Source organism: Egretta garzetta, unplaced genomic scaffold (genome assembly GCF_000687185.1).
Source record: "Egretta garzetta isolate BGI_Z169 unplaced genomic scaffold, ASM68718v1 scaffold759, whole genome shotgun sequence".
Classification (NCBI taxonomy): domain Eukaryota; kingdom Metazoa; phylum Chordata; class Aves; order Pelecaniformes; family Ardeidae; genus Egretta; species Egretta garzetta.
Window position 1 is genome coordinate 1,101,487 of NW_009260944.1, and position 26,360 is coordinate 1,127,846.

The following is a 26,360-nucleotide window of genomic DNA, read 5'->3' on the forward strand; positions in this document are numbered from 1 at the left end:
CCAGGAAGGGCAGCTTGATGTGTATAAACAAGCCTCATGTATAATTAAAACCCCGGGAGACCCTTTTATTCAGAACTTTAATGCAAATATGAGTATTCACCTTATTATGAAAGTGTTCACAGAATCATAAAACAGTACAGCTTGGAAGGGACCTCGAAAGAACATCTGGTCCAACATTTTGTGGGAAAGGGAACCTAGACGAGATTATCTAGCACCCTGTCCAATCACATCTTGAAAACCTTCAGTGACTGGGACCCCACCATGTCCCTGGGGAGGTTGTTCCAGTGATTGATTGTCTCTCAATGTAAAAAAATACTTTCTTATATCAAGATGAAACCTCTTCCAGTGCAACTTGTTGAACAGTGTGGGGCCCAGTATTGACCCCTGAGGGTCCCCACTTGTGACAGGCTGCCAGCCTGAGTAAAACCCATTGATCACCGTCTTCTGCGAGCCTGTGAGCCAATTTCCTACCCATCTCCCAGACCAACCCTCCAGTCTGTATGTGGCCCGTTCATCCGGGAGGAGGCTATAGGAAACAGGGTTGAACACTTTGCTGAAGTCCAGGTAAACAACATCCACTGCTCTCCCCATGTAGACAAAAAGTTATTTTGCTGAAGGTGGTGGTCACGTTAGTCTGGCATGATCTGCCTTTGGTAAATCCATGCTGGCTTTTTCTAATCACCTGCTTAATTTGGTTTGTGATAGTTTCTAGGAAGACTCACTCTACTACTTTCTCAGGGACTGGAGTAAGACTAATGGGCCTGTAGTTTCCTGGGTCCTGTTTTGGGCCCTTCTTGTAGAGAACTCTGACATTTGCCCTCCTCCACTCTCCAGGGACATCCCCTCATCTCCACTATTCAAAGAGTCCAGACAGTGGCCTTGCACCAGTGTCTGCCACTGCGCTTAACACCCTGGGGCAGATTCCCTCCTCACTGCTGACAACAGTGTTTTCAACCCTTTCTCATGCATTACCTCAATTTTTTATTCCCCACTCATAGTCACTCACTTAAAAGCCACACAGCTTGGTGTGCCAGTCCCCACACACCAGAGGCAGCCAATGAGGGAGCCCTGACCCAGATGTGCAGCACTGGGTGCTGTCTGGGGCAAAGCCTCAGCCCCTGGCCGGCAGCAGGGGCCCGCATCCCGCATGTGGGCGTAAGCCAAACCCCTGTGGCGCCGTGAGGGGAAGACTGCATTTCCCAGCGTGCCGAGCGCCCCGCGCGCCGCTGTTTAGTTCCCGGCATGCTGCGCGCTGCCGGCCTTTTGGTGCCGCCGGACGGCGGAGCGAGGCCTGCTGGGAGTTGTAGTCTGCGCGGCTGCTGGCGGAGCCCCCGGGGAGCGGGGAGGGACCGCGGCCTGCGGCGTGGCCCCTGGGCCCCAGCGGGGTGCGGTAGTGCTGGGCCCCTGTGGGGTGGCGGGTGGTCCTGGAGGATGGCGGGGGACCCCAGCCTGCGGGTGGGGGCGGGGAGCTCAGTGGAGTTTGGGACAGGGAAGCCTGGTGCCTGGGAGTGGAGCAGGGCAAGGAGTGAGCCTCACTTCTTACAGGGTGGTGAGGAAAGTAGGTCTCTGAGTGCTGGAGGAGGTGGGCAGCCCCCGGGGCAGGACACAGCGTGTAGATGGAGTGAGGCCAGCTCCTGGGAGATGTGGTGGGAGCTAGGTCCCCGCCTTTATCAGAAGGTCCTTGACCTGCGAGTGGACCTTTCTCCAAGCTGGAGCTGACTCTGCCCTTTGGGGTTGAGTATGTATCTGCTGCATCCTGTGAGATGCCCAAGAACTGGAAGGTCATCAGGAAAGGTGGGGTGTTATTCCATCTTTGCTGCTAGGTACTGGAAATATGAAATGCTTCCACACAAGACTGTTTAGAGTTGTATTGCTTTGCCTGCATTTGCCTTTGCAGGGCAGGCTCCGCAATGCAAGGTATCCCTGTGCTTGGCTATTTTATGAGTTCTGCTGGGATTTGCATGTAAGAGTGCTCAGAGCTGTAGTGGAATAGGGGTTTTCTTCTTTTTCTATATGTTTTGTCTATGTGGGACTGGCATGCAAAGCCCCAGCAGTAGTTGTCAGCATCTGCTTATTGATAATGGCTCAGCATTGATCTGACAGCTTTGCTGTACTGCTAGGTTTTTGTGTAGGATCAGTTACAGTAATATTCAGCCACTAATAACACTGAGTTATCAATACAACAAGCATTTTTGGGAGGAACAGAGTTGAAACTTCCTCTCTTTTTGCTGTTTGTTTTTTTGTTTGTTTGGTTTTTTTTTTTTTGTAGACTGGCCTCCATTCCTGTAAAGAAGCAGGTGTCTCTGTGATTAATTCCCAATGCAGTTTTGATTCAGATTTATTGTCTGAATTGTTGAAGATGTCATCAGGCCTTACAGAGGAACAAAAGAGAAGAATTGAAGAGAACCGCCAGAAGGCTTTGGCTAGGAGAGCAGAGAGGCTAGCAGCCCAGAGAAGTGGGCAGGTGGGGATCGCTGGACCTCAGGTGAAAGAACAGAGTCCAGGCAATAGGGGAAACTTGAAGGAAGAAAACAATCATGTCAGGTTCATTAGCCAGCACCAACAGAATCCAAACAGTCCTGTGGAGCAGAAGAGCTATCTTCAGAAAGATTATAATCATTACACTGCAAACCAACAGATGGCTGGTTCACATGGAGAGCAACAAAAGAATTGTTCAGTGGACTCGGAACAAGCAAGTGGCATTAAGCAGATCTCTACAATGATCCCAAATTCCCTGAGTTATTCCCATAAACATTACTTAGATGCTGGTGGTCAGGAACATGGACAACAAGCTTTAATTAATCTTGGTACATTCCAGCAGCCCAAATGCTACCCAGCTTTCAAAAACTCTACAGAACCATCTCATCCTAGATTAATTGATAACAGGCACCCTGATGGTAGTAAAGATTTACAAAATCAGAACAGATCTGCCATAAAATATGTTTCACCACCAAGCAGCGCCACCCCGAGTGATTCAGAAATGCTGATAAACACAAGCAGACCAACAGAAAGAGAAGGGGGAGGTGGTGCCTCTCAGACCAGTGGTAGGATGCAGAAGCTGACCAGCTGTGCTGGTGCAGGCTCTACCTTCGAAGCTGCTTCTTGCAAGAAAGCAAGTAGTGTTACAAAAGGAAAATGTGTGAAATATGGGGAAGACCGATTCCAGGTTGAAATAGGGTATAATGCTGAACTCATTGCCGTGTTTAAGAAGATACCAAGCAAAAGCTATGGTAAGAATTGATTGTTTGCTACTATCTCTTTTATGCTGGATCGAAGTTTCAGCTGGAGCCATAGTTGCTATATGCTCTTAGCAGTGCAGCTATTGCTGGAGTGGCATATGTGATATTAATGGGGGATTGGAAAAGTAAAGACAGCTGAAATTGGAAAGAAATTCTGGGCACAAATAGCTTGAGCTTGGATTTAGCCAAGGAATCAGGAGCCCTGCTTTATGAACAGTGCTTTGAGAAGTTTAGTGATGGCAGCTGGTCTAGAATCTTTTGGGAGTGAAGGAGGAGAAGTTATTCTTAAATTGTATGGGAAAATGGGTCACTTCAGCTGTAGTTCAGAGTTGATGAGGTGATTCTGTTAACTGGGTTACTGAGAGCAGTGAAGTCTCCACCTTTTGGCTTGTTTCTGATCTTTTCTCCCTGCCTTTTATTTGTTACATTCTACTTTTGTTCCCGCCCTCACCCCCCCCCATGTGTTGCTGTTCCCTGTGAATGGCTGCTGCATTCTTCTTGTCTTAGTATTGATGCGCCCTATGTCTTTTTTGGTGTCATGTGGCTGTAAACCTGGGCATACTGTTTTTCAGATGTGTGTTGAAAAGTTTGCATGAGTAGATTGAATTCTCTCTTATCTCACATGAACATTTCACAACAGGGCTTTTTTTCTACCCCGAATGATTCATATTCTGCCCTCTTTTAGATCCTGCTGTGAAAAAATGGAATTTCAGCCTGGAAGATTACAGCAGTTTCAGTAAGTAAATGGGTTGTTGAATGATAAAAAAGAATCCAAATCTTGACCCTCTTCTCTGCCGTCTGTAATTATTATTTAGCTTTGTTATTGTCTGGCGTAATAAAAGTAGTGCTACTTAAACATAACGCCCATCTTTTAGGCATCTAGATAATAACATTTTTTAACACTTTGTAGTTGATTAGAAATAACATAGTTTTCACATAATCTAAATGCTAAGCATAGGTTTAACTTTTTCTGCCATTGATGAACTTTTCAGCAACCAACAAGTCTGATCATAGGAAAAATATCTGCTGTGCAGGTACTTCATGTGAGTTTGTATTGAGAAATGAGTGCATTCCACTCACTGGCTAATGCTTAATTTCTAGGTCCATTTGTGTATTATTTTTTTTTTTTAGACAGGGGTTTGGGGTTTGGTTTTTTTTTTTAATATATTTTTTTTTCCTGTTAATTTTGGGTATCAGAAAAGGAAAAAGGGTAATTCTCTAAGGGCTTTGAGTGAGACTGAAAATGGATTTGCCTTTTTTTGGCATAACAAGGATGGCTTTATCTTTTTTTTTTCTCTCCTGTCATTTTGTTCTGGAAAGATTGAGAGATTATAGAGGCAAACACTTCAGGTAAGCTTTTCAAAAGCACACTGTATTGAAGCAAGTGATAAATCACTATTGATTTCAGTGGGAACAGAATTAGGCCTGTGTTGAGCACTTTGAAAAACCCACAGTTGAGTGCTGGTATTTTAGCTTCCCATGTGGGTTGCCACACATTTATAATTTAAATGCTGCTGGTTTTCTTGAAGTGTATCAAGTAGAGATGAGAGCTGAGTCTCTGCACCAAGGAGCTTGCAAATGAAAAGAATGGTTTTTGAGAAATCAGACTTTTTTTCCTTAAAGCTACCCAATATATGAGTTCTCTGTGGAAAGGTGCTGTTCACAAAAGACAACAAACAATGATAGCAGGGCAAAAATACCCTGAGAAAAGGTAACTGACTTAAAAGGGCCTTGTTTTGAAGTCTTGTAAATGTAAAAATGATTATTTTAAAACTTCCCACTGTTAATTTTGTTCTTCTGAATAATGTTGTCCTGTATTGCATTTCTTTCTTTGTAGTATAAATTAAACATGCAGTGAAGCTTAGAAACAGATACCGAAATAAGAGAGTAAAGTACGGTGGATTTTTTTCAGTTTCTTTCAGTAGTAATTGTAGAGATGAGCTCTAACTTTGCAGTGTTAAAATAGTAGCATCTAAATTCTTTTGCTTGGTGCATTGGGAGGAGAAAGTCTAAAGTGGCAGTTTCCCAGTCCTCTACTTCAAAAATTACTTTCACTAGATGCTCTTAAACTTTTTATTTGGACTGGAAATCCCAAATGCTTGGGTTTATTCTGGAAGTCAGTGTTTTTAAAATAAAGGTGGATGAGATCCAAATGGCTTCTTACTAACTGGTTAGGATAAAGTGTCTGAATTTGGTGGGGTTTTTTTCCCCTTTTCAAATCTTAACCACTGAACTTAAATCTGTTTAAGTTTTTGTTGCATATCAGTAAATTGGACTATTTAAAAAGAAGCAAGGTTCATGATGATGTGCAGCTCAACCCTCAGTGGTCTAGATTCACCTGGGCTTACTCTAAGCAGCTACTGGATAGGGAAGGTTGTCTCTCTCTTCAAATACATGGAGGCAGAATGTGCTTAGTGGTCCCCTGCTCTTGAGCCTAATGGACTCTGAAGATGCTGGTGAATCCTTGTGTTACTGTAGTACCTGTGAGTTGGAGTCCTGGGGAGAAAATTCATTATTTTGGTGCTGTAAAAAGACAAGAAAAAATTATTATTCTTCCTTAACCATCACAGTTCAGCTATAATAATAAAGACAACATGTGGGTATAGATTGGCAGAGAGACAGAACGAAAAATGGAACATTTATTAGTGTGGATAGCTGTGGTCTCCAGCTAACAGCTGCACAATGCTGTGTTCCTTCTCTGCCCGTGGCCTGGCATCATGAGAGAGGTGGTTGCTGATGATTAGGAAGATAGGAGTGCAGATGGCGGGGGGAAGTACAAATCTGACTGTGAGACACAGTAAAATAAAGGGTGATGGACTTAAACTGTAAGAAAGAAGATTTTAGGGGTTTGGACAAGATTCCTTCCTGATATCCTTCCTACAGTACTGTGAATATACAGCGTTCCTCCTAGATTAGATTGCGTATCAGACATTGACATGAGGCAGGAGGCGGATATTTTTAGATCTTTCTCCTTTGCTGTTTGCAGAAGTACCTTCCCATCTTTTCAGGCACATACTACTGATCACCATGCCCCTGTCCCTGCAACTTTGCAAGTGAAAACGCTGTATGACTCTGTGCAATTTACTGCTGAATGTGGTTCTGCGGATCGCCTGCCTTGGCCTAGTGAGCCACATTTTGGGATTGCTGACAGAGAGGGAGCCTAATGCAGTGACGACACTGGACAGGACCTTGTTCACCTACTGTCACGTGTTCCCACTGCCCCTGCTGTATTCTCTGTGGAAAATCCCACCAACTTGCTCCTCCAGGCCATTGCTCTCTCTATTCTTTGTCCCTGTGAGTGAAAGCAGGGAATCATCATTCCTTTTAAACTTGAAGATGCATGGTTTGTCATCCTCTTGTACCTTCTCTTCCCAAAGCATCCTGTGCATCTTTAGTTTATCCATGTTCTTTGTTATTAATTCTGCTCTCTGTATCTCATGCTTTTCTCCCCAGTGGAAGCAGCAAATCAACTTCCGTCAGTAATTCTGGCACCACTGGAAGGAGAAAATGCAGTTGGCTTGGCATTGGGTGCTCGTTTAGTTGGCAGTGGGGTTGATGTGAAATCCCTCCTGAAGATGTGTAAGAACTGGAAGAAACCCTCAGCCCTTGTCAAAGGGAAGTGTGTGCTGATCTCTCGCTTGCGGTTTGAAGTTGATATTGGGTATTCTGCAGAAGTGATTGGAGTGTTCAAACAGATGGATTCCAGAAATTACGGTGAGTCTCTGGTTATTTGCTTTATTCTAATGGTGTTGTTGGGGCTGCTCTTGGAGTGCTGTGAATGCTTCAGAGGAGAGAAATTGTAAGAGTACATCCCTCTGAAATAGCATGAGAAGATGTACCTTGGTGAAGGTTTTGAGAGCTCCTGTAGTTCTGATGTAGTGCTGTATCTGTGTTCTGCTCTTTAGTCTGTGCCAGAATATGTCCTCTTCTGGGCCTGTTAGCCAAGGTGGTATTTCAGGACTCGGCATGACTATGTTTACTGTTGAGGTGGGATGTGCTGGTAATTTGCCAGCAGTACGGAGGCCATGCATAAGTTCTTGTCTTTATTATCAGATGCAGCTGGACATTCTTGTATTTCTCCTGCTTTACTGTGGTATATAATGGCTACAACTGCCTGAGCAGTTTGAGTTTATCAGCTTTAGTGATGTTTTTGTGGTAAGTGGAACTGTAGAGCACTTTTTATGTTGGCATTCAGATTTCAGTGGTAAATACCATTTTTTTTTCTCACTTGTAATGTGGGAACTGAGACACAGTGTGATGAGGTGACCTGCACATTGTCACAGCAAGGTCAGTGACAGCATGGGGAACAAATCCTGGAGCTCTTGGTTTTTGGGCAGGGCCTTGCCTGGCTCATCGTGTCTTCAGCTGACTCTGAATTTAAGCTAACCTTCTCTGAAAGTTGTAGGCAGGTGCTACCCAGGGATAAACCTGCCAGAGAAGTCTGGTGTTCATGTTGCATTTTGGGTATTGATGAATTGGGGAATTTCCCCTGTATCATCCTGAACGCATTATCTGTAGGGTACAGAGGTACAATTGAAAGTGATTGTGTTACTGACTGAAGTCAGAGCTTGTTGGTTAACAAATAGGAACCTTCATGCATATTCTTCATCCCTTCTTGCAGTGAAGAGGAAGCAGTTGCTGAAATCCTTGAGCAGGTGGGTTTGTTACAGGGGTTCGTTAGGGGTGCTGACCTTGGCTTGCTCCTGTGGTGCCACCACTTCTAGATGTGTGCTCATACTTTTAAGTCTTCTTCAATTTGTTTGCTTAATGTGAAAGCAAACAGAGGAGTCTGATTGCTGGAGAAGGTAAGAATTCTTTGAAAGCAGTTCTGAAATGCAGAGGATATGGATGGATAGCCATGTTCTTAAGGACAGAATATTCAGTCTTTTAAAAAAGAGACTTAACAACAGTGTTTGTTGTAACTCTTGCAGATGTGAACACCAGAAAGTGGAATTTCCTGCTGGAGGACTATCCCAAACTAAGTGAGTAGCTGTGTTTTCCTGGCTAGGGCTGTTTTGTGGGGAGGTAAATGAATTCTAACTTATTTATTGGGCTAAGTGTTTTTGCTGTGGGGAGATAAGTTGCTAACGAACCGTGAAGCAGGTGTCTTCCTGTTTTGTCAGACTTTTACCCTGTTTGCCCAGACTAAAAATTTTACAAATGTTTATTATTCATGGCAGTCCGTTAGAGGCCAATTGGGAGGATGACTCTGTTTTGTCAGATTCTGCACTGAATTGCCGCACCTCGAATACTGTGTTCAGTTTGGGCCCCTCACTGAAAGAAGGACATTGAGGCCCTGGAGCGTGTCCAGAGAAGGGCAATGAAGCTGGTGAGGGGTCTGGAGCACAAGTCCTATGAGGAGCAGCTGAGAGCGCTGGGGTTGTTTAGCCTGGAGAAGAGGAAGCTGAGGGGAGACCTTATCGCCCTCTACAACTGCCCGATGGGAGGGTGTAGCGAGGTTGTGTTGGTCTCTTCTGCCACGTTTCAAGCAATAGGACAAGAGGAAACAGCCTCAGGTTGCGCACAGAGAGGTTTAGATTGGACATTAGGAAAAATTTCTTTGCTGAAAGGGTTATCAGGCACTGGAACAGGCTGCCCAGGGAAGTGGTTGAGTCCCTATCCCTGGAGGTATTTAAAAGACTGGTAGATGTGGTGCTTGGGGACATGGTTTAGTAATGGACAGCTCCTGCTGGACTTCATGATCTTAAAGGTCTTTTCCAAACAAATAATTCTATGATTCTATGCATTTCTTAACCATTTCTTAGAGCACATGGATGTATTTACATTCACAAAGTTATTTTTATTGTTTATAATGTACAGCAGCTCTACTTGAACTAAGGAGTTGCAGGAGAATGGATTCCTCTGTTCCCACTTGCCAAATTTGAAGAGGTCTCCATGGTGGCTGCCAGGCTTTCCTGTCCTTACAGAAATTCTGTCTTACTGACTCTTTTTAGTTGTGCTCCCCTTCTAATCTGTGCCAGCCTGCCTTTCTCCCTTTTGTGTGTACATCAATTTGTAAACTGGCACAGCTACCCCTTGCTTAGAAAACAAAAACATATCAGGCTGGTTTATTTCCAGTTCTTTAAGTGGTGTGCACGGTGTTGTGCTATTTCACTTCACACCCAGCAAATTTTGTTTTTCAGGTCAGAGCACTAGGTTTTCAAGTCAGCTGATGATTTCTGTAACAACCAGTTCATCCACAGTTAGTCTGGGTGGTGACTATCTAGCTGGTTTTGTTCAGCCTCATATTACTGCTAATAACAATGGCTTTGCAGCCAGCACACAACTGTTTAGTTTTTAATTGATGTAGGAGGCAGGTTAGAATTCAGGTTGCTTCTGTAGCAGAGTTGATTGTGAGGCAAATAAGAACAGCTGCTTGTTTCTCTTGCAGAAGTGTGCAGATCTGCTTGAAGCAGAAGCATTCCTCTTGAAGCAGGATTTCATACTCCACTAAAATGCTTCAGTACTGGTTGATGGATGCTTAAAAGAAAGCTTAGCAAAAAAATCTTTTCGAGAGCATCAGATTTTCACTTGCAAATGGCATCTAAGCACATAGTGTTGCTACAATGTTCATTTCTCGGTAGAAGTTGACCAGTAGGCTTCTGCCTTTATGCATACGTGTAATAGCTGGTGAAAATGTGACTCACTGAACTGAAATGTAGAACTGTGGTTTGTTCTGGTTTGGTTTTTTGTTTGTTGGTTTTTGTTGTTGTTGTTGTTTTGTGGTTTTTTTTAAATGGCTGCCACTTTGCAGGATAATCCAGTCTCAGCAGCATGCTCCTAGCACATCCGCTTCTTAGGTTTTTATGTTAAGTTTGTAGAGTGCTTTGAGATGAATAGCATTACACAAATCCTAAGTATTATAATTATTATTTATCAACCCAGTTGACCTGCTGTGTTTGTCTTGGTACTCCTGTGAGGGTATGTGGTTGTGGAATTTGATTGGGGTAAGCTTCAGACCGATAACAAGCAAGATGCTCTACACAAGTTCTTAGAAAGTGTGACTGAGTGTTTCAGAACCGAAATGCTGTTGCTCAGAACCAGCTGAAATGCTGTTGCTCCAGCATGGGCTCCTGCTTCTGTGGGATACCGAAGCACGTTTAATAATTGAGTATCTGCATGCTCCTATGATGCATGTCTTAGTAACATTAGTGATGGTTTTAGGGCTGAAAGACACATTGTGGGGCCTTGTAGGAATGCTGGATTGTAAAAACGAGTGTGTCTTGGGGGGAGACTATTATGAAACACCAGGATTGGGATATTGACAGGCCCTGATTTCAATGAGACGTGATGATCTTGCTCAGTTTGCTGAAAAGGGCCTTTTTTACATGCAGAGGGCCTGATCCTATAGCACATGCTGGGTAGTCTGAGCAAACATATTATCTCCCAGTCTGTCACTCTCTTGGCCACACTGGCTGGCAGTTGTATACATTGCACGAAGTATTCAGAATCCCACAGATTTAAGGAAAGCAAAAAAAAATTTCCGCGTAAATGTTCTTGTAGGGTGTAATTTGTGAGGGCATTTGAGGCTTCTAGCACGTGCCTTTTTGAGGAAAAGCATTTGCTTTGTGCCTGTTCATTTACCTACGTCAAAATAAAAAAAAATAAAAGAATTTTAAAAGGCTGGTTGCCATTTCCAGCAGAGAAATGTTAGCTGGGAACTGTTTGTAGAGGTTAATGTCTCTTTGCCTAGTTGCTCAGTCATCTTTATATAAAGGTCATTTCAGTAAAAAATGTCTGTTGGATGAATCATGCTGGTGGCAGATATATCTTAATCACTCTCCCAGCTCATGTACAGAACAATAGCAACAGAATTATCAGTGAGCAAATTGTAGCAATTATGCTAACACATAGCTCAGTCTGTGAGTGTAATAACAAGCTTGTTCTGTACTTTGGGTGGAGAGAGTTCCTGCTATTGAAGAAGTATAAATTAAACTGGAGAGTTTAAAAAGTTTGGTCATTGCCCAACCACAAATGGAAATCTTTTCATATGTATATTTCTTGGAATTGCTTTCCCCCTTCATATGGCAGGGGTCCATTCTGCTGCTTTCCTCTTAGAGATAACTGAAATGAAAATACCAAAGGGAATTCTGGAGGTGCATTTACTGCTAGTATAGTGAGTTCTTATTTCAGTTTGCATAGCTCTGGTTATTTTTGAAAACAGAATTGTTTTATGTCTTCCTGACTTCATGTACAAACCAACCACTAAATAAAAAAAAAAGATGCTTCCTGCAATAAAAGATCTGTGCATATGCATTGTGTTTCTAGTGTAGAGGTGTCTTTTGTTTCTCAGTAAGTGGTCAAAGATTGATTACTAAACATGTTTTCCTGGTCCCAGCTCACTGCATGTTTTAAACTGGTATTTGTTTTCATAGCAACTTGCTTTTGGACCAGGGAACTGAAATAAGGTTGTCTAGGAGGAGAATTGCCTTTGATGCTTTGCTTGTTGTGATGTATGGGTTGAAAAGATGAAGGCCTCGAGGTCTTTGCATAATGGAGGCTGGGGATCCCTTTAGTTCAACTGGGAAGGTTTTAAGCTGCAGGTAAAGTTGAGAGGGTTCATGGGTGAAACAACAGTGGTGGTGAGGAACTCAAGTGGCTGCCTGCAGGCTGATTCTGGCCTGCAAGCTACTTCTGTCCAGGAGAATAGCAGTGGACACCAGCTGAGCAGGGAGTTGCTGTTGATACCATGTCCCTGAAGGGTGTCTGTCAGGGCACTGCTGATGGTGGTACAAGAACGGTTTCTCCAAGTCTTGAGGTGCTTCCCATTTTCTTATCCAGACACGATAAACAAGGAGTAATAAAGTGGGGACAGAGCCAAACCTGTGTAAATTTGGGGAACACGAGGAGAGAGTTTTCAAAGCTGAAGGTATATGACCTCCTCTAGGTAACTGTGTCTCAGGTTATTCCTGATGACTCAGGGATGGTGGAAACCTCAGAGGTGTTTAATGCAGAATGCCAAGGTCAAGATAAAGATGCCCCTGCCTTCTAGGCTTCAGGAGCTCTTTTGTTTAAATCCATACTTCTATTTCTGAGTAAAGGGTGCCCTAAACTGCCCTCAGTGTGAATAATCCAGCTCCAGCTGTATTAGTAGCAATCATCTCTGAATGATGGCATCAGACTTCCAGTTTTTTATAACCAAGTCTAAATAGGAGGGGAGGAGATGTGATTCATCATGTGGTTCTGAAATAGACTTCAGGGAAGAGGCCAGGCCAACACCTGTGTATGATGCAGTGCTTTCTTGAGCTGTTTCAGGATAGGAAATAATATTGTTGATGAGGTCAAGGGTTGTGTCCTGACATCTGTAGTGTAAGTTGTGTGTGTGTATTGCCCCTTCTAATAATAAACTGCTCTGTTCTTTGCAGTGGAAGCGTTACAGAGCCTTCTGTCAGTAGAAGTGGAGCCGCTGCCCGAGGCAGTAATACAAACCTTTGCTGCTCAAATACAGAGGTCTACATCACAGACAGACATTCCTGATGCTGACCTTTCAGTAGTGGACTCCAAAATTGTGACGAGCCTCATGCCCTTTCAGCGGGAAGGTGTGAAGTATGTCCTTTTTGCATGCTGTTAAGAGCTAGTCCTTGCCTAGAATTGTGTACTTTTATATTGCTGCCCAGTCTGCATCCTCTTCCATGGAGGGCTCCACATTTCTCCGGAGTCTTGGACTGTTACACTCTGGGCTCTTGTTTTTTTGGTATGGTATAGTTTGTTTTATTGGGGGCGGTTTGTGGATTTTTTCTTTTTTTTTTTTTTTTGAGTGACACATCTATTCTGTTTCTAGCTATATTTCTTCATCATGAGTCAGGAGTAAAGTAGCATTTTGCTACTCTCATAAAATTGTTTGAATGATACATCTCTGATCTCCGTCTTGTGATTCAGTATGTGCCTAATTGTCATATGATTTTTTTTTTTTTTTTATTTTGTAAGGTCATCTTCTCCCTCCCCCCAAGTGCATCTCTTGTTGTTGTTTTTTAAATATTAAATACACGTGGGAAAGTGTCAGGATATGGGACCCAGGCCCTTGAAAGATTTGAAACGACTAACTGTTTGTAGAGATAAACTTTTAAATGTCCCTGTCCCCATCATATATGGTCATTAGTTGTTGACTTCAAGTGGCAATCCAGGAAAGTCTGTGTTAAAGTGGCATTGTTGTTAATGGTATTTTCTTAGCCAGGATGAACTCTGGGACAGAATGTGAGTGATATCATGGAAAGAATGTGCTTTAAATAATTGTAAGGTCTTGAGACTACTCCTCATATGAAATCAAAGTCTCTGAGGACTGGGCTGAACCACTTTCTTCAGGAGCTTCCAAGGGTTGAGAGATTTGTGAGAGTTGCTCACTTGTGTTAAGACTAAGGGAGAAGATCCAGGTTTACTGAAGAAACCAGATCACTTCCAGGTGATCCACATAATGGGCTTGGTGATAAGTTGTGCTCATCTTGGCTGCCAGGACAGATAGTAACCCATTTCTTGACTCCTACTTACTTCCCCTATCTATTTTCCCCAGTTTCGCAATTTTAAGAAATGGACGTTTACTTCTTGCGGATGACATGGGCTTGGGCAAGACCATCCAGGCAATCTGCATTGCTGCGTATTACCGAAAGGAATGGCCCTTGCTGGTGGTGACTCCGTCTTCTGTGAGGTTTACATGGGCAGAGGTACTGTGGGCTTGAGTGTGTGCAGGTGGCCAGAAGAGGGCATGTGTGATGGTTATGCTGTGTTGCGCTCTGTACAAGTTAAAATTTTAAAGCGATGTATATTAAGGGGAAGAAACTAAAATTTGTACTCTCTTAGAAACTCAAGGGGGGGAAATTGCTTGGCATTGACTGTATGACACAGGCCTATTTTCTTTTATTGGCCAATTTTCTTTTCGTGGTCCAGATGATCTGTTGGAAAGGGGGAGATCTAGAGAAAATATCTCCTCTGACCCTCTGTTAACTGTTCCTGCAAGTCAGCTGGCTCCAAGGGGGCATTTTACTCATCAAAGACAATAGTTGCATTCAAGTAATTGTCTGTTGTATTCAAGCCTTTCATAGCAGTATTTGCCAGTCCCTTGGCTGGAGTAGAAGCCCAGATGCTGGGATTCTCCGTTCTGTTCGAGAGTCCCCATTATCATCATTACTGTCATAATATGCTGCTGACTCGTCTGAGTCCTTTATTAATGTTGATCAGAAGCCCAAGAAAGCTTGTCTGGTTGGGAAATTTATCTTGAAATAAATCACTGTCATGGCTTGTCCACTGAGGTTGTTGGGTTGCCATAGGCTAGTGAAATGTTCAGTGTGAGGAAACAGGTGAGCCAGTGGTTTTAGGTCAGTAATTTCATGCCTGAGCAGGAGAGAGTGGGACTTTAACTTTCCCTGGAATGTTGCATTGATCAGAAGTGTATTGGTTGGGATTTGCTGGTTTTGTGCTGTAACTGGGTTGTTAGAGCATCTTGGCTTGTGTTTTCACACCCAGTAGTGCAACAAAATTTTGAGAGACAGGAAAAGAAAATTGTTTACTGAACAAGGGAGGGATGCTCATTATGTTTGGTATTTCAAAGGCCTGTAGACCTCTGGGTCAACACCTAACCTGAGTCCATGGCTTATGTGGGATACCTACTGGGAACAAATTGGGGCCTGGTTTCCTGAAGTATTGGGCATGTGAAGCTAAACTCCTCAAGAAATTTAAGTAATATGGGTTGGTTTTGGTTTTTTGGTTTTTGTTCTGTTTTGTGGTATGGTTTTTTTTTTTTTCTTTGAGTGCTTGATTTCCTCTTCCTTCCCCTACTCCTGACTCCGCAGGAGGCTGTTGTGCAGGATGTTTTGTTAGGGTGTTTGCTTTAGAATGATCTGTGTTGCTTTGTGGGTATGTGAAGGATGCAGGTCTAAGAAAAAAGTGTCACAGAAAGTGAACAAAGGTGAAGTTTATTACAGTCTGTAATCTACTCAGTTCATTCTTGCACAGATGTGTTTTACTGTAATGGTGGAAGCTTTTGTGATGTCTCCGGAGCTGAACTGACAGAAATTGTCTTCATCTCAGAGTCATCAGCGTTTTATTTTGGCTTTCTGGGTGCAGGCCACTGAATGCCTTTATATGCAAGGTGCCATAGGAAGCTAGAAGGAAGATGCGAGATGCTCTTGGGTGAGAAGTACTGCCGCCATGTGCCTTTGGAGTTCAGCACTGAAACTTAATTAATGAATGGTCAGGGCAGTTGCAAAACTTCTTGAGGACAAAGGTCAGCATCAACTGAGAAACATAGGATCACTTTTACGGTGTGAATTAGTCACATGCCCTTTATAAACGGGGAGGGCAGTAGAGCTAGGAGCTTCCAGATACTTTCCCACTGCTGCCATCTTTGTCTAAGCATCATTTGACTTAGCATCAGCCACATATTTTTTGGTCGGGATCTAACCTTGCCTGCATGTTGGCCCATTTTGGTTGTGGTGCTTACCATAAGTAGTGAAGGATAGTTAACTGTTAGTTTCTCACATGCTGAGAAATGTGAGAAGCTCGCATTTAACTACTCTGGCTGCTGCATGTGGTTGCTGAACAGAGGAGAGGATTGAAGCTTGGGGAATTTCGACAGTGAAGGGCCTGGAGGCAAAGATGCCATTTCCCATCACCGCTCCTTGGATTACATTTTTGTAGGGATGAGATCCTGATTGCTAAAGCCCCAGCCAGTTCTCTGCAGAGCAACATCAGCAGAACTCAAATGTTGGAGAGAGGATGGTGTCATTGGGGACACAATTACAAGGGAAATGGTGGGTGCTCAGTAGCTAACAGATGGGTTTGGGGGAGGATATCTTGCTCTGGAACATTTCAAGAGGTTGATTTGAATAACTATCACCACATGTATTTCAGCTGCTGTCATAGAGCAGCTGGTGTGTTGTCAGCTTGATCTTTTCATTTTGTTTGTTTGGGGTTTTTTTGGTAGACTTCTTAAGAAGGAAAGGTAGTAGAAGAGTTTTTGTTGATCTGGATGAGTTGTACTTCATCCTCACTGTGGAGTAAACATTGCTATAGTGAGAGTTGTTTACTGCTTAGAAGTCCGTGTTTCACAGCCTGAGGGCTCCTGTTGACTGAGAAAAGCGAATTTCCTTGTCAGTAGTGGTCACTGTGTTCTCTGGCTCTGAGCGTAGCATGTAACATTGTCAGGAGGTTATGCACATTTCTACTACAGATCAGATTTTTTTTTTTTTTTTTTCCCCAGTAAGAAGCAAGAATAAAGCATGTTTGAGCCTTCCTAGCTGTGGAAGGTAGATTGGCCTTATAGCCTGAGTTCTGTTCTTAATCTTCCCATTACTGCGGTTGTTGCCTTGGGAAGGCTGCTTACCCTTGCTGTGCTCCTAGCTGATACCTGATGGTGGGTGGGGTGGCTCTGTGAAGTGCTTAGGAATCCTGACAGAGGACATAAGCACCAGAATGCAATTAATTCCTTTCCTGTTCCTCCAGGCATTTCACAGGTGGCTTCCATCCTTGAGTCCAGGTAGCACCAATGTCATAGTCACTGGAAAAGACAACCTAACAGGAAGCTTGATCAACATCATCAGCTTTGACCTCCTCAGCAAGATGGACAAGCAACTTAAGAGCACTTTTCAAGTAGTTATTATTGTAAGTGGTACACCAAAATTTTGAAGCTAATTGTATGCTGCAAATTGGGTAACCTTTGTGTTGTACAGCAGTGTGAAGTGGGCCTTATTTAGGACTGAAACTATCTTGTAAACGTGGCTGTGATCACAGCTTTCCTCATAAGTAGAAGCAGGAGGTTTCTCTGAACTCTTTTGAGGTAACAAGTAGAGTTTAATTCCTTTTCGATTCCTGAGGCTGTGTTTTCTCTTTTACTGGTTATAGTGCCTCTCTGATTTCATTGTGGTTGGGTATGTCTTTTGCTGGAGAGCAAGGTGTTTAGTGTGCTGTGTGAATACAGTAGTCTTGGAATTGTATTTTTTTAAGGGGATTGGACTTCAGGGTGGTGTTAGTGTTTATCCAGTAAAGCAGATAACCTCTCAACATCAAGTATGTGGGTAGAGCATCAAAAAAATCTCTCTTTGCTTGTGTTCCACTGACAATCTGCATTAGGCCTTCTTTGATCACTTGTATCATTTCTTTTGTAAATCACTTTTTTTAACCTTTACAGAGCCATGGTAAAAGGCATTTTTCTAGATTTCACTTACTAAAAATTCAAAACATCCAGTGTTTCAAATCCAGCATGGATCAATAGAGACCGAAAGTGTCTACATAGCTTACTATGAGTGTTTGATGTTCTCAGTCTAGTTTTCAGCACACATGTGCACCTGTCCCTAAGATCATGACAACTGGAACATAATAATCCTTTTGTTTCTCAGCATCAGATGGGAATGTGGGAATAGATGGAGTGCTTTGGAGACCGAACAACTCATGTGGGGATTGATTTTCCTCCCCCCCCCGGCCCCCGCCCCGATTTGCTGTTTTTCTTCCTCTGCCCCCTGTCTGTCAAGACATTCTGTCAGAGTGGAAATGCAGATTGTTACCTTTGTATGCTGGTGCTTGGAATAAAGGGACTTGGGCTCTGGGGCTACTGCCCTGGAACTTTTTACCAGCCCTGAGCTGGCAGATGTTCTTGTTGTGTGCTTATGTGTTCAGATTTGGACCCTGTATATGTTTTTACAGACAAGAGTAGTGCTACTGAGTACTGAGCTTCCCTGCTTTTTTCTTCCAATCTCCTTTTGATGGCTGGAAACATAAATGTAGCTTATTTGTTAATCAGGAGGGAGAAGGCTGTGCCTGGACGCTAAGCAGTTGTATTGTCTTTGCATGCATGGTTGCTTGCTAGTCCACGTGTGGAATGATGAGAATGTACCCTTGGAGGGCGCCGATTACTTTGTGTGTCTAAGTTCTGCCTTGCTACAGCAGTAGAAATGAAGCCTGTTTCGAGGGTGATGTCTCAAGTAGGAGGCTATTATCCACCCGGTGAGCCTTATCAGCAGGGCAGTTGGATCCTAATTAGATTTCTTTTTTTCCTTATTGTTTTCATTAACCTCTTATTTAGGGAAGTGGCACTGTATAGGCCTCCTGTGTTTGTTGCATTTAAAGTATACATAGGGGCAAATGAGTATCGATGGTGGAAATAACGTTCCTCTTTCTCCTTCCCTCTCCAGCCCCCTCTGCTCACTTGTTTGCAGTCATTTGAGATTCATGGCTTTAAGGTCTCATCTCTGTTCCATTTGCTTGCAGCTGCAGGTTTGAATGTAGGAAGCCTGCTACTCTCCATGCTGTTTTTTAGTGTAGAATTTGATGTGACTATCTCAGTGCTTGAAATATCCTCTGGGATGATAGGCTTGTAATATTAGCTAGCTGAGAATACTGGGAATTTGTTCTGTAGCCTGCAGTTGCACTATGGATCGGAACTGTCCTCACTTTCATGCTTGTTTTGTTTCAGGATGAATCTCATTTCCTAAAGAACATAAAAACTGCACGATGTCGAGCTGCCATGCCTCTACTCAAGGTGCGTGCGTACGCTGGGTGCCAAACCTCCAGCAGTTAAGGTCAGGCTCCCAAAGCCATGTTGCTCCATTTGCCAGGTTTAGGAGCCAGCAGCTGAGTTCTGTTGTTGTGCAAGTGGAAATCCAGGTAACATTGTAGAGAGCATCCAAGAGCAAAATTTGCCTCTGGCTTAGTCACTTGTTTCCATACAAATGTTAGATGTTAAGACCTAACAAAAGACCTTCAGAAGCTCCCTTGGTCTAATTGTGGTACTGCCACTGATGAGTTTTATGGTGATGGGAAAAAGGCAATGTCAAAACTTACTGAATGTATTTGGGGAGAGTAGAAGGAATGTAGTAGTGTCAGCATAGCTTGTTTAATGGAAATAATCATCATCAATTACTTGGCACACAGATCGCTGCTGTATATCAAAATGACATTACCTAGGCCCCTTCCTTGGCTTTGGGCTTTACTGTGTTACTGCAAGCTTCTAATGTATTTGTGTGGCTGGAGTTCAGGGCCACTCCTGCTGGTTAAATGTACAGAACTAGTAGGAAATGGCAGTATGTGAGGTTAGCAAGACAAGTGGCCCCTGGAAGGGAGGCAATATTCAAGTATGCAATAGCAGGATAAACATAAATGTTAATGTCTGCCTGTTGTCCTGGGATCAAAGACTCAAACTCTCCCTGGTAGCCTCTAACAGATTAAAGTTATGAGTATTTTCTAGACAATGCAGAGCCTGTGTATTAGAACAAGGTAAATGCAGTTCCTCTTCAGCAATTATCAGCAAGTGTGTATAAAGAGAAGATTTGATCTGTGATGGCTTTATAGCAACCAACTTTTATATGCAAGATTCTTAATGGCAAGCTGAAGGTGGTTGTCCTTGAATAACTTCATTGTTCTCTTTAAAGGCCTGACTCTTGTCTTCTCTTGCCTTTCAAATCACTTCAGGCTTTTAATGTTTGGAAACTAAGTAGGAGGCCCAATTTTATGAGCAGTTTGAAGTACAATAATTAGGGTGTATGTCTGAAAATGGTGGAAAATAACAAATTTACCTCATTGCAAAATGGTCGAAAAGCGGTCTCATCCTTTCCTACTTTTAGCTTTGTAAGGATCAGCTTGTCAAAATTATTTGCAGGCTACAAGATATTAAGAGTAAAAGATGGTAGCTGTTAAGCAGGGGTTAATTGCCTGTATGAACTTTGAGAATTTCGTTTTATGCTGTCACATCACTGGTCTTAGAGATTTGAAAACTGGTGCTTCTGAAACTGAATTTCAGTTTTCTGAAAGCATTAGGAGTTTCATGTTCATATCATGCATTAGCTCACCTGCAAACAGCACATGGTACCAGATGTTTCGTGTTAGGTGTTCAGGTAAATTTTATTCTCCTGCTTGCTGTCTATAACTTCTGAAGGGAGTATTTGCTGTAACAGCCACTCTTCTGCTCTCCTTGCTTTCCAACACAGGCATTACGCTCTCAAACTAGCCCCTTTGGCAGCTTGTCTTCAACTGCTAGTGAGTGATGCTGTGTTCACTACTGGCACAGCACATCACAGCAATGCTTTCGTATTTGAAAGAACTGCCAAAATATGAGGTGTTTTCATCACTTGAATACTGGATTTAACAACTGTACGGTGTCATCTTTATAGTAAATAGTCAATGGGGTAAAAATGGGAGTATTTTCAAAATTTTACATTATACGTTGAGGTTATTGAATAACAGGCATTGATTATCCTCAGCAGCATGTTTATCTTCTTGCTCTTGCCTGCTTTATGTTAAAAGGATTAGAGCAGTACCAGGGCTCTTCTAAGAGACCAATAAAAGCTGTATCCGTAGGCAAGCCCTTGATAGGTAGACTGCTTCTAGCACCTCAGTCCCTACCTTAAGGTCGCAGTGTGCAGCCATTCCAGTGCTGTAACTAGAGCCCCTGGAGCCAACTCGTGCCTTGTCTACCTTCTAAGCATTGCCACTTCTAAGTGTTGTTAGCATTATGCTACTATAAACTTTTTGAAGTTGCCATAGGTGCTTATATTTACTACAAGGTTCCCAGCATCCTACAGCATGAAAGCTTAGCCTTGAACTGACTTTTGGGGACAGAAAAGAAAAAAAAAAAACCAACCAAAAAAACCACCTAAGAAATATGATTCTTGGCCCTTACGTGCTACAAAGATTTATGAGTCCATAATGACACTGGACAGATCCAAGTTAAAATGTTTCTGAGCCTGAAATGTTTCTGTCACTTCCATCCGTACTTAATGGATTCTTTTTATCTTGATAGAATCTGCTCCTGTGACTTCTCCATTAGAATAATAAGTAAAACATAAAAATTGCTGCAAGTGTTTAGACAGAACTGCACAATAATCAGTTGAAATCAATATATTCATAATAAAGGTGACTTACCTTGTATATTAATTCTGAATCTGCCTTGTTAAGACAACCAAGCTGAATCTCCACCTCTGAAATATTTAACCCATGGTTTCAGCATTTAAAAACTCATTTTAGTTTTAATATCTGACATTGACCAGTTTTCAAAATGAAGCGGTATTTTTAGCCACTCAGTAATAATTCATCTTTTCCTGTTCCCTTGTATATATTGCAGAGCAAGTGTGGTATAGAATTGTCAAGCAGACCATGTATTAATCATGTGGTCTAAGTTTGTCAGTTGGGAACTTCTAGATGTTTTTTTAATATTAAAAAACCCCACAAATTGTGTGTGTGTGTACAGTATTCAGGGTGTGTAGTATTCAGTGTCTTTTGTGACATACTTAGCTGCTACCCTGACAGAGATTTAGGGAAGTTTTGCTTGGGACAGTGGAAAGTGTGACCAGAAAGAATTTTTAGCGCACTTTTATAATGTCTGGATATATGTAATGACCATTCTTGCTACCTGGTGGCTTGCCTCGGGTTGTCATTAGTTTGGAGTAAGTATGTGGACGTGTTGTGCCCAATTTACTGTTATTGGACAAAACTTTGAGAGGAACTTACAATTACACCAAGAGTAGGACAGGGTGAGCTGAAATAGCAGCAGCGAAATGTTTAGGCCAGATTTCTTATTCCCTTCACGTTCCCAGTGGCTGTGCAAACTTGTGGGTGTGCAGACTTGTACCTGGGGGAGAATGCTTCATCCGCCTACATGGAACCAGGTGGCAGAGTTTGTACACAGTCTGTGTGCATCCCTGCAAAATTATGGAGGCGGATGGATTGAAAGCCATAGTAGAAAACTTCTCTTTGATGTTTTGGCATGTGGCAAAAATCCTGCTTTCAAGCTCAGCCAGCTTTCACGCTGGCCAGTCTGTGCCAGCAGCTGCATGAGATCTGTCCCCACCTTCGGCATCTCTTGTGGTACTCAAGAGGGTTAGAAGTTCCTATGTTCAAAGTGGTCCTTTGTCTTGATTCCATGCACATCAAAATGTGAATAGACTGATACTGTTGGTCTTTGGTTGAGTCACCATTGTCAGGCCTGGCATGTCTCTGCCCCTAATCCAAAGCTGTGGTAATCAGTAATAGGACCTGCTTGTCACCTTGCTGTTTTCTTTAGTCTCACAATTGGGACTAAGTTCTGCTGGGCTTACCAACAATATTGGTTGTTCACTTCGCCTCTGCCCTGCATCTGCCTCCCTCAGAGGCAGAAAGTGTCATGGTGTTACGCCTTTTGTAAGCATTTTGTTTTTTACTTCCAAGATTAGGCTGGTGCAGAGACATGAACATAGGAGAGGGAGTATACATGCTACCAGTGGATATCCATAAAACAGCAAAGCCCCAGGGGTGTAGATGAAGAAGAAACAACAAAATACAAGTTTTTCATGGATCTGTGGTGGGATCTCTTGGGGACTGGAGTGAAATGGATTCTACATCCTTTGTCCAAAGTGCTGCATGGTCTTTGTTCTTCTGTAATTGCATGGAGTATTGCAAGGCAGTGGAAACTGGGGAAGGTCCCAATGGAACATGGATGAGTTTTTTGGAAGGACGACAGTAAGTTTTTAGTGAAGAACTGGGTTAGAAACTGTAGTATCTAACCAAAGATTCCAGCGGCATAAAATGGTCTTATTCCCGTTGTGCTTCCTATGCGCTTTATTCCACAACACTTGGGTAGTATTACTAATGTGATTGTTCCTATTGAGCTGCTGTTCAGGTTAATAGCATGATGCACATTCTGATGTTTGCAGGGTTAAAGGTCTTTGTTTCTATTATAGAAGTCCAAATACACAGTGTGGCTGGGATCTAATACCCTTTCTGCTTGTTTTAATAGAGAGATGCTTAAAAATAATAGAGGGAAATAGGTCAATGCTAAAGGTAGAAGGTGAAGAGGGAACACAAAAATCTCCTTTTCCAGTGGGAAATAAATAGCAGCTGTCTTTAGGCATTACAAATCCATATGGATTGGATAAATAAGCCTTTGCTTGTCACCTGCTGAGAGAGGGAACTTCATCTTGAAATTTTAGAAGCTGCTGGCCCTCAAGGCTGCATCTTCAGATATGCTCTTATCTTCCAATTACCCTTCCTTCTCAAAATAGGGAGGTAGTGTAATTTGCTTCAGTCATAGCTGATTGTTGCCATTTGACACACATTCTCCATCTAGATGTCACTTAAGAATAGGGAAAGGCATTTATATTTTTTGGAATAACTACTGTAGGATCATCTTATGAAGTGCAGAGCCGTATCTGCCTTACCCAAGTACAGAAACAGACTCCTCAAAGCAGCTGCAACCCTTTCCTGTTATCAAATCTTCTATTTCATCAGGTGATTATCCTATTATATTATGGCCACTCTCAGATTTTTCATTTCATAGGATAAGGTATTCTTATGCTAAGCAGTTCAAAATGACGGAGTAAGCGCAAACTGGGGACACAAGTAATTGTGCAGCCAGAAACAGCCACACTTATTTAAAAAAGTATGTCAGTCTGTTAGCATATGGCAGAGCTCGTGCTGTGAAATTCATTTAACACAGAGACAGTCATTGTATGTTAATGAGGCTCTTTGCATGTTCAATTATTTTGTTGTGGCATAACCCCCCCTCCTTACCTATTCCCCTTCGAAAGTTAGGTGCTGCGTTTTGACCTCTAAGGAGAAGTGTCATCTGGGGTTACCATTTCATAAACTATTCTTTGACTTTCAAAAGTGACTTTTGTAAATGTTGTCACAGCTGTGGAATTAATTCTTGCTGGTGTGTTGTGTGTGCAAGTGTAATGCTACAAAGCCACAATTGTCTTACATTACTTTGTAAATGAGGGCTACAGAACAGGTCTTCACTAGTCAAGTCGCTGTCAGAGTTCCCTTAAGCAGTCTCGCAAGAAAGTAGCTCTAAGAACAGTCACAAGGACACATGAGAGAGAGGAGTGCTAATGAGCAGCTAATGTTAGTTCTGCTATGTGGAAATATGTATCAATTGATTACAGATCTGGTTTTGCTAGAAAGTCCTTGCTGGTCACTGCAATCTTATTTTCTGTGCTGTTGTTCCATATTATTCTTATAGACCTCAGAAGAAAGAGGGTAAGCTCTCACTCTTGACAGCACAGAATCTCTGTAGGAGCAAATCTTTATTGGCATCTATTCAAAATGAGTTGCCACTAGAAAAAAAAGAGTTGTGAATCAAAGCTGTATCTTTCATCCAGAATTTAAGTAAGCCTTCAACACTCAGAAACTTGTCTTCCTAAGATTTTTTTTTTTTTCCTTCCTTTCTCTCTTGGGCTCCTTCTGTCATGGATTTTAAAACTGAAAGGGACCCTTGGGATAATGAGTTAGACTACCTATGTTCCATACAATTTTCTGGAATTAATTTCTTCAAGTTCTTCACTAGCTCTTGTGGAGCTAGTGTCTTTTGGGTTTTTTGTTGGGGTTGTTTTTTGTTGCTGTTGTTTCTTACTTCTCAATTTTTTTTTAGAATGGTTAATTACAGAAGATGTATCACAGCCCTTGGTAAGTGCTTGCAGTGGTTAGATACCCTATCTGTTCAGAATTAAGTTGTGCACAGCAAAGGAGCAGCTGGACAAATTTAGAATTTAAATAAACTGTAACTTTATCATTCTCTCTTTTGATACCAACTTAGGGATTGGGGAGGGAGCCCGACTAATTGTTTTGACTACTGGGGAATTAGTGTTCCAACTTCATCTCATGTAGCTCCTGGGGAGCACTCTCCAAAGAAGAGGAGCCTTGAGAATGGTGTAAAACCTTTCAGCACAGTTGGGTATATGTTGCATTTAGTATATCCCTGGTCTGTTTTGAGTGAACTTTTTTGCTTTAGCTTGATCCAGAGTTATTTGATACGTGCTGTCTGTAATTGCATGACCTCCATGTTGTCTTTATCCTAGCTGTGGCCTTGTTAGCTCAAGAGGAAAAAGTTTAATTTGGAGGTTTCTTGCACGTATCGGACCGGCTTGTCTTGTTTCAGCAGATTTCTCAGGGTGGTTTTGTTTATTCCTCAAGGGCTTCTGCGAGGTATCGGATATTGTGTAGGTTCTGCTCAGTTGTTCTCCACTGTTACCTTAATTTTAAAAACTGCCCTAATTTCTGCTTTATCATCTTGTTTCCTCATGGGATCTGATATATTTGGCCTCTGTGACTTCTCCCTCTTTGAGTAGCATAGGCACCTCTGTCTCATGTGAACTAACTCTCACTTTCCGACATGTCCAAAGGTTTGACCTCTCCTTTTATTTATTTCAATAAATATCCTGCTTTTTTAAATGTTTGTGGGAATTGTCTGATCCTGGTGGTGATCACATTTCCTTCTGATCTGTTTAATGGGGATGGAGGCAGAAGTCAGGTCCCACCTTGATTACAACCTATGTATAAATATCTGATAGAGTCCTGAAATTAATTTCCGGTAGCTGATCTGTGAACTCGTTTTTTTCCACCAGATTTGGTTGGTGAGTGGATGAATCAGCTGAATAGATTTGGGTGACTGGTAGATCTCAGTGAAATGATAAAAGAATTTCATTTTCTTTTTCATTTAAATGTGAATGAGCTGTTGGTACAGATGTCACTCAAGAATCTCTTTGTTATTTTAATGAACCTGCATTAAACCACGCAGGAAATTACAAGGCATTTGTAATTTAACTACTATATGTGAATTTACAGCAGTAGAAATTCGTAGCTCTCATCTAATAATAGAATTAGATAATAATGGAGGCATGAGGGTAGAAATGCATCTTAGAGGCTTTTATGTCTAGTATAATTCTTTTTCCCCACTTTTTTGGAAGCACCTACTTTAGACACAAGTTTCCCACCCCACCCCTTTCCTGTCTCCCCTACAACACATTTTACAATCTTCTTATATGATTCGTATTTATTAACTCATGTTTTAGCATCCAGCCAGCTGTGCCTAGACTCACCAGCTTGATCTTTCTCTCCTTGCTAAGAGAATTTAAGAAGAAAATAAAAAAGAACAAAAAGAAAGAAAAGAAAAAAAAAAAAAAAGAAAAAAGTAAGAAAAAAATCCTACTTCTCTGGATCTCTTCTGCTTTTGTGAGGAAGACAGTCTGTTTATGGCTTGCTGTGGCAGGTTTATTACAAGAGAATTTATTTTGGAGGTGAGGATGTACCTGAGAGGGTGTGTCATTTTCCTGTGACATCTGATGCCAAATTGAAATGTTGAGCCAGGCATAAGATATTAACGTGTCTAGTGGGTAAATGCCAATTCAGAAAGTACTGTCATAAAAATTGATGTCCCCTTCCCTTGCA

The 26,360-nt window shown here is 42.2% G+C and overlaps 1 protein-coding gene across 2 annotated transcripts in view; it reads left to right on the forward strand.

Annotated features, from left to right (window-relative positions):
- The first annotated feature begins 1,494 nt into the window (after positions 1 to 1,494).
- SMARCAL1 (SWI/SNF related, matrix associated, actin dependent regulator of chromatin, subfamily a like 1) overlaps positions 1,495 to 26,360 on the forward strand; it is a 38,485-nt gene continuing 13,619 nt past the window's right edge. For both annotated transcript variants that reach the window (XM_009647165.2, XM_035902580.1), the window contains exons 1-8: positions 1,495 to 3,230; positions 3,925 to 3,975; positions 6,693 to 6,953; positions 8,171 to 8,221; positions 12,605 to 12,785; positions 13,747 to 13,897; positions 16,674 to 16,832; positions 18,640 to 18,705. In XM_009647165.2, coding sequence (XP_009645460.1) covers positions 2,360 to 3,230; positions 3,925 to 3,975; positions 6,693 to 6,953; positions 8,171 to 8,221; positions 12,605 to 12,785; positions 13,747 to 13,897; positions 16,674 to 16,832; positions 18,640 to 18,705 — 1,791 coding nt within the window. In that variant the 5' untranslated portion in view covers positions 1,495 to 2,359. The remainder of the gene's footprint in view (positions 3,231 to 3,924; positions 3,976 to 6,692; positions 6,954 to 8,170; positions 8,222 to 12,604; positions 12,786 to 13,746; positions 13,898 to 16,673; positions 16,833 to 18,639; positions 18,706 to 26,360) is intronic.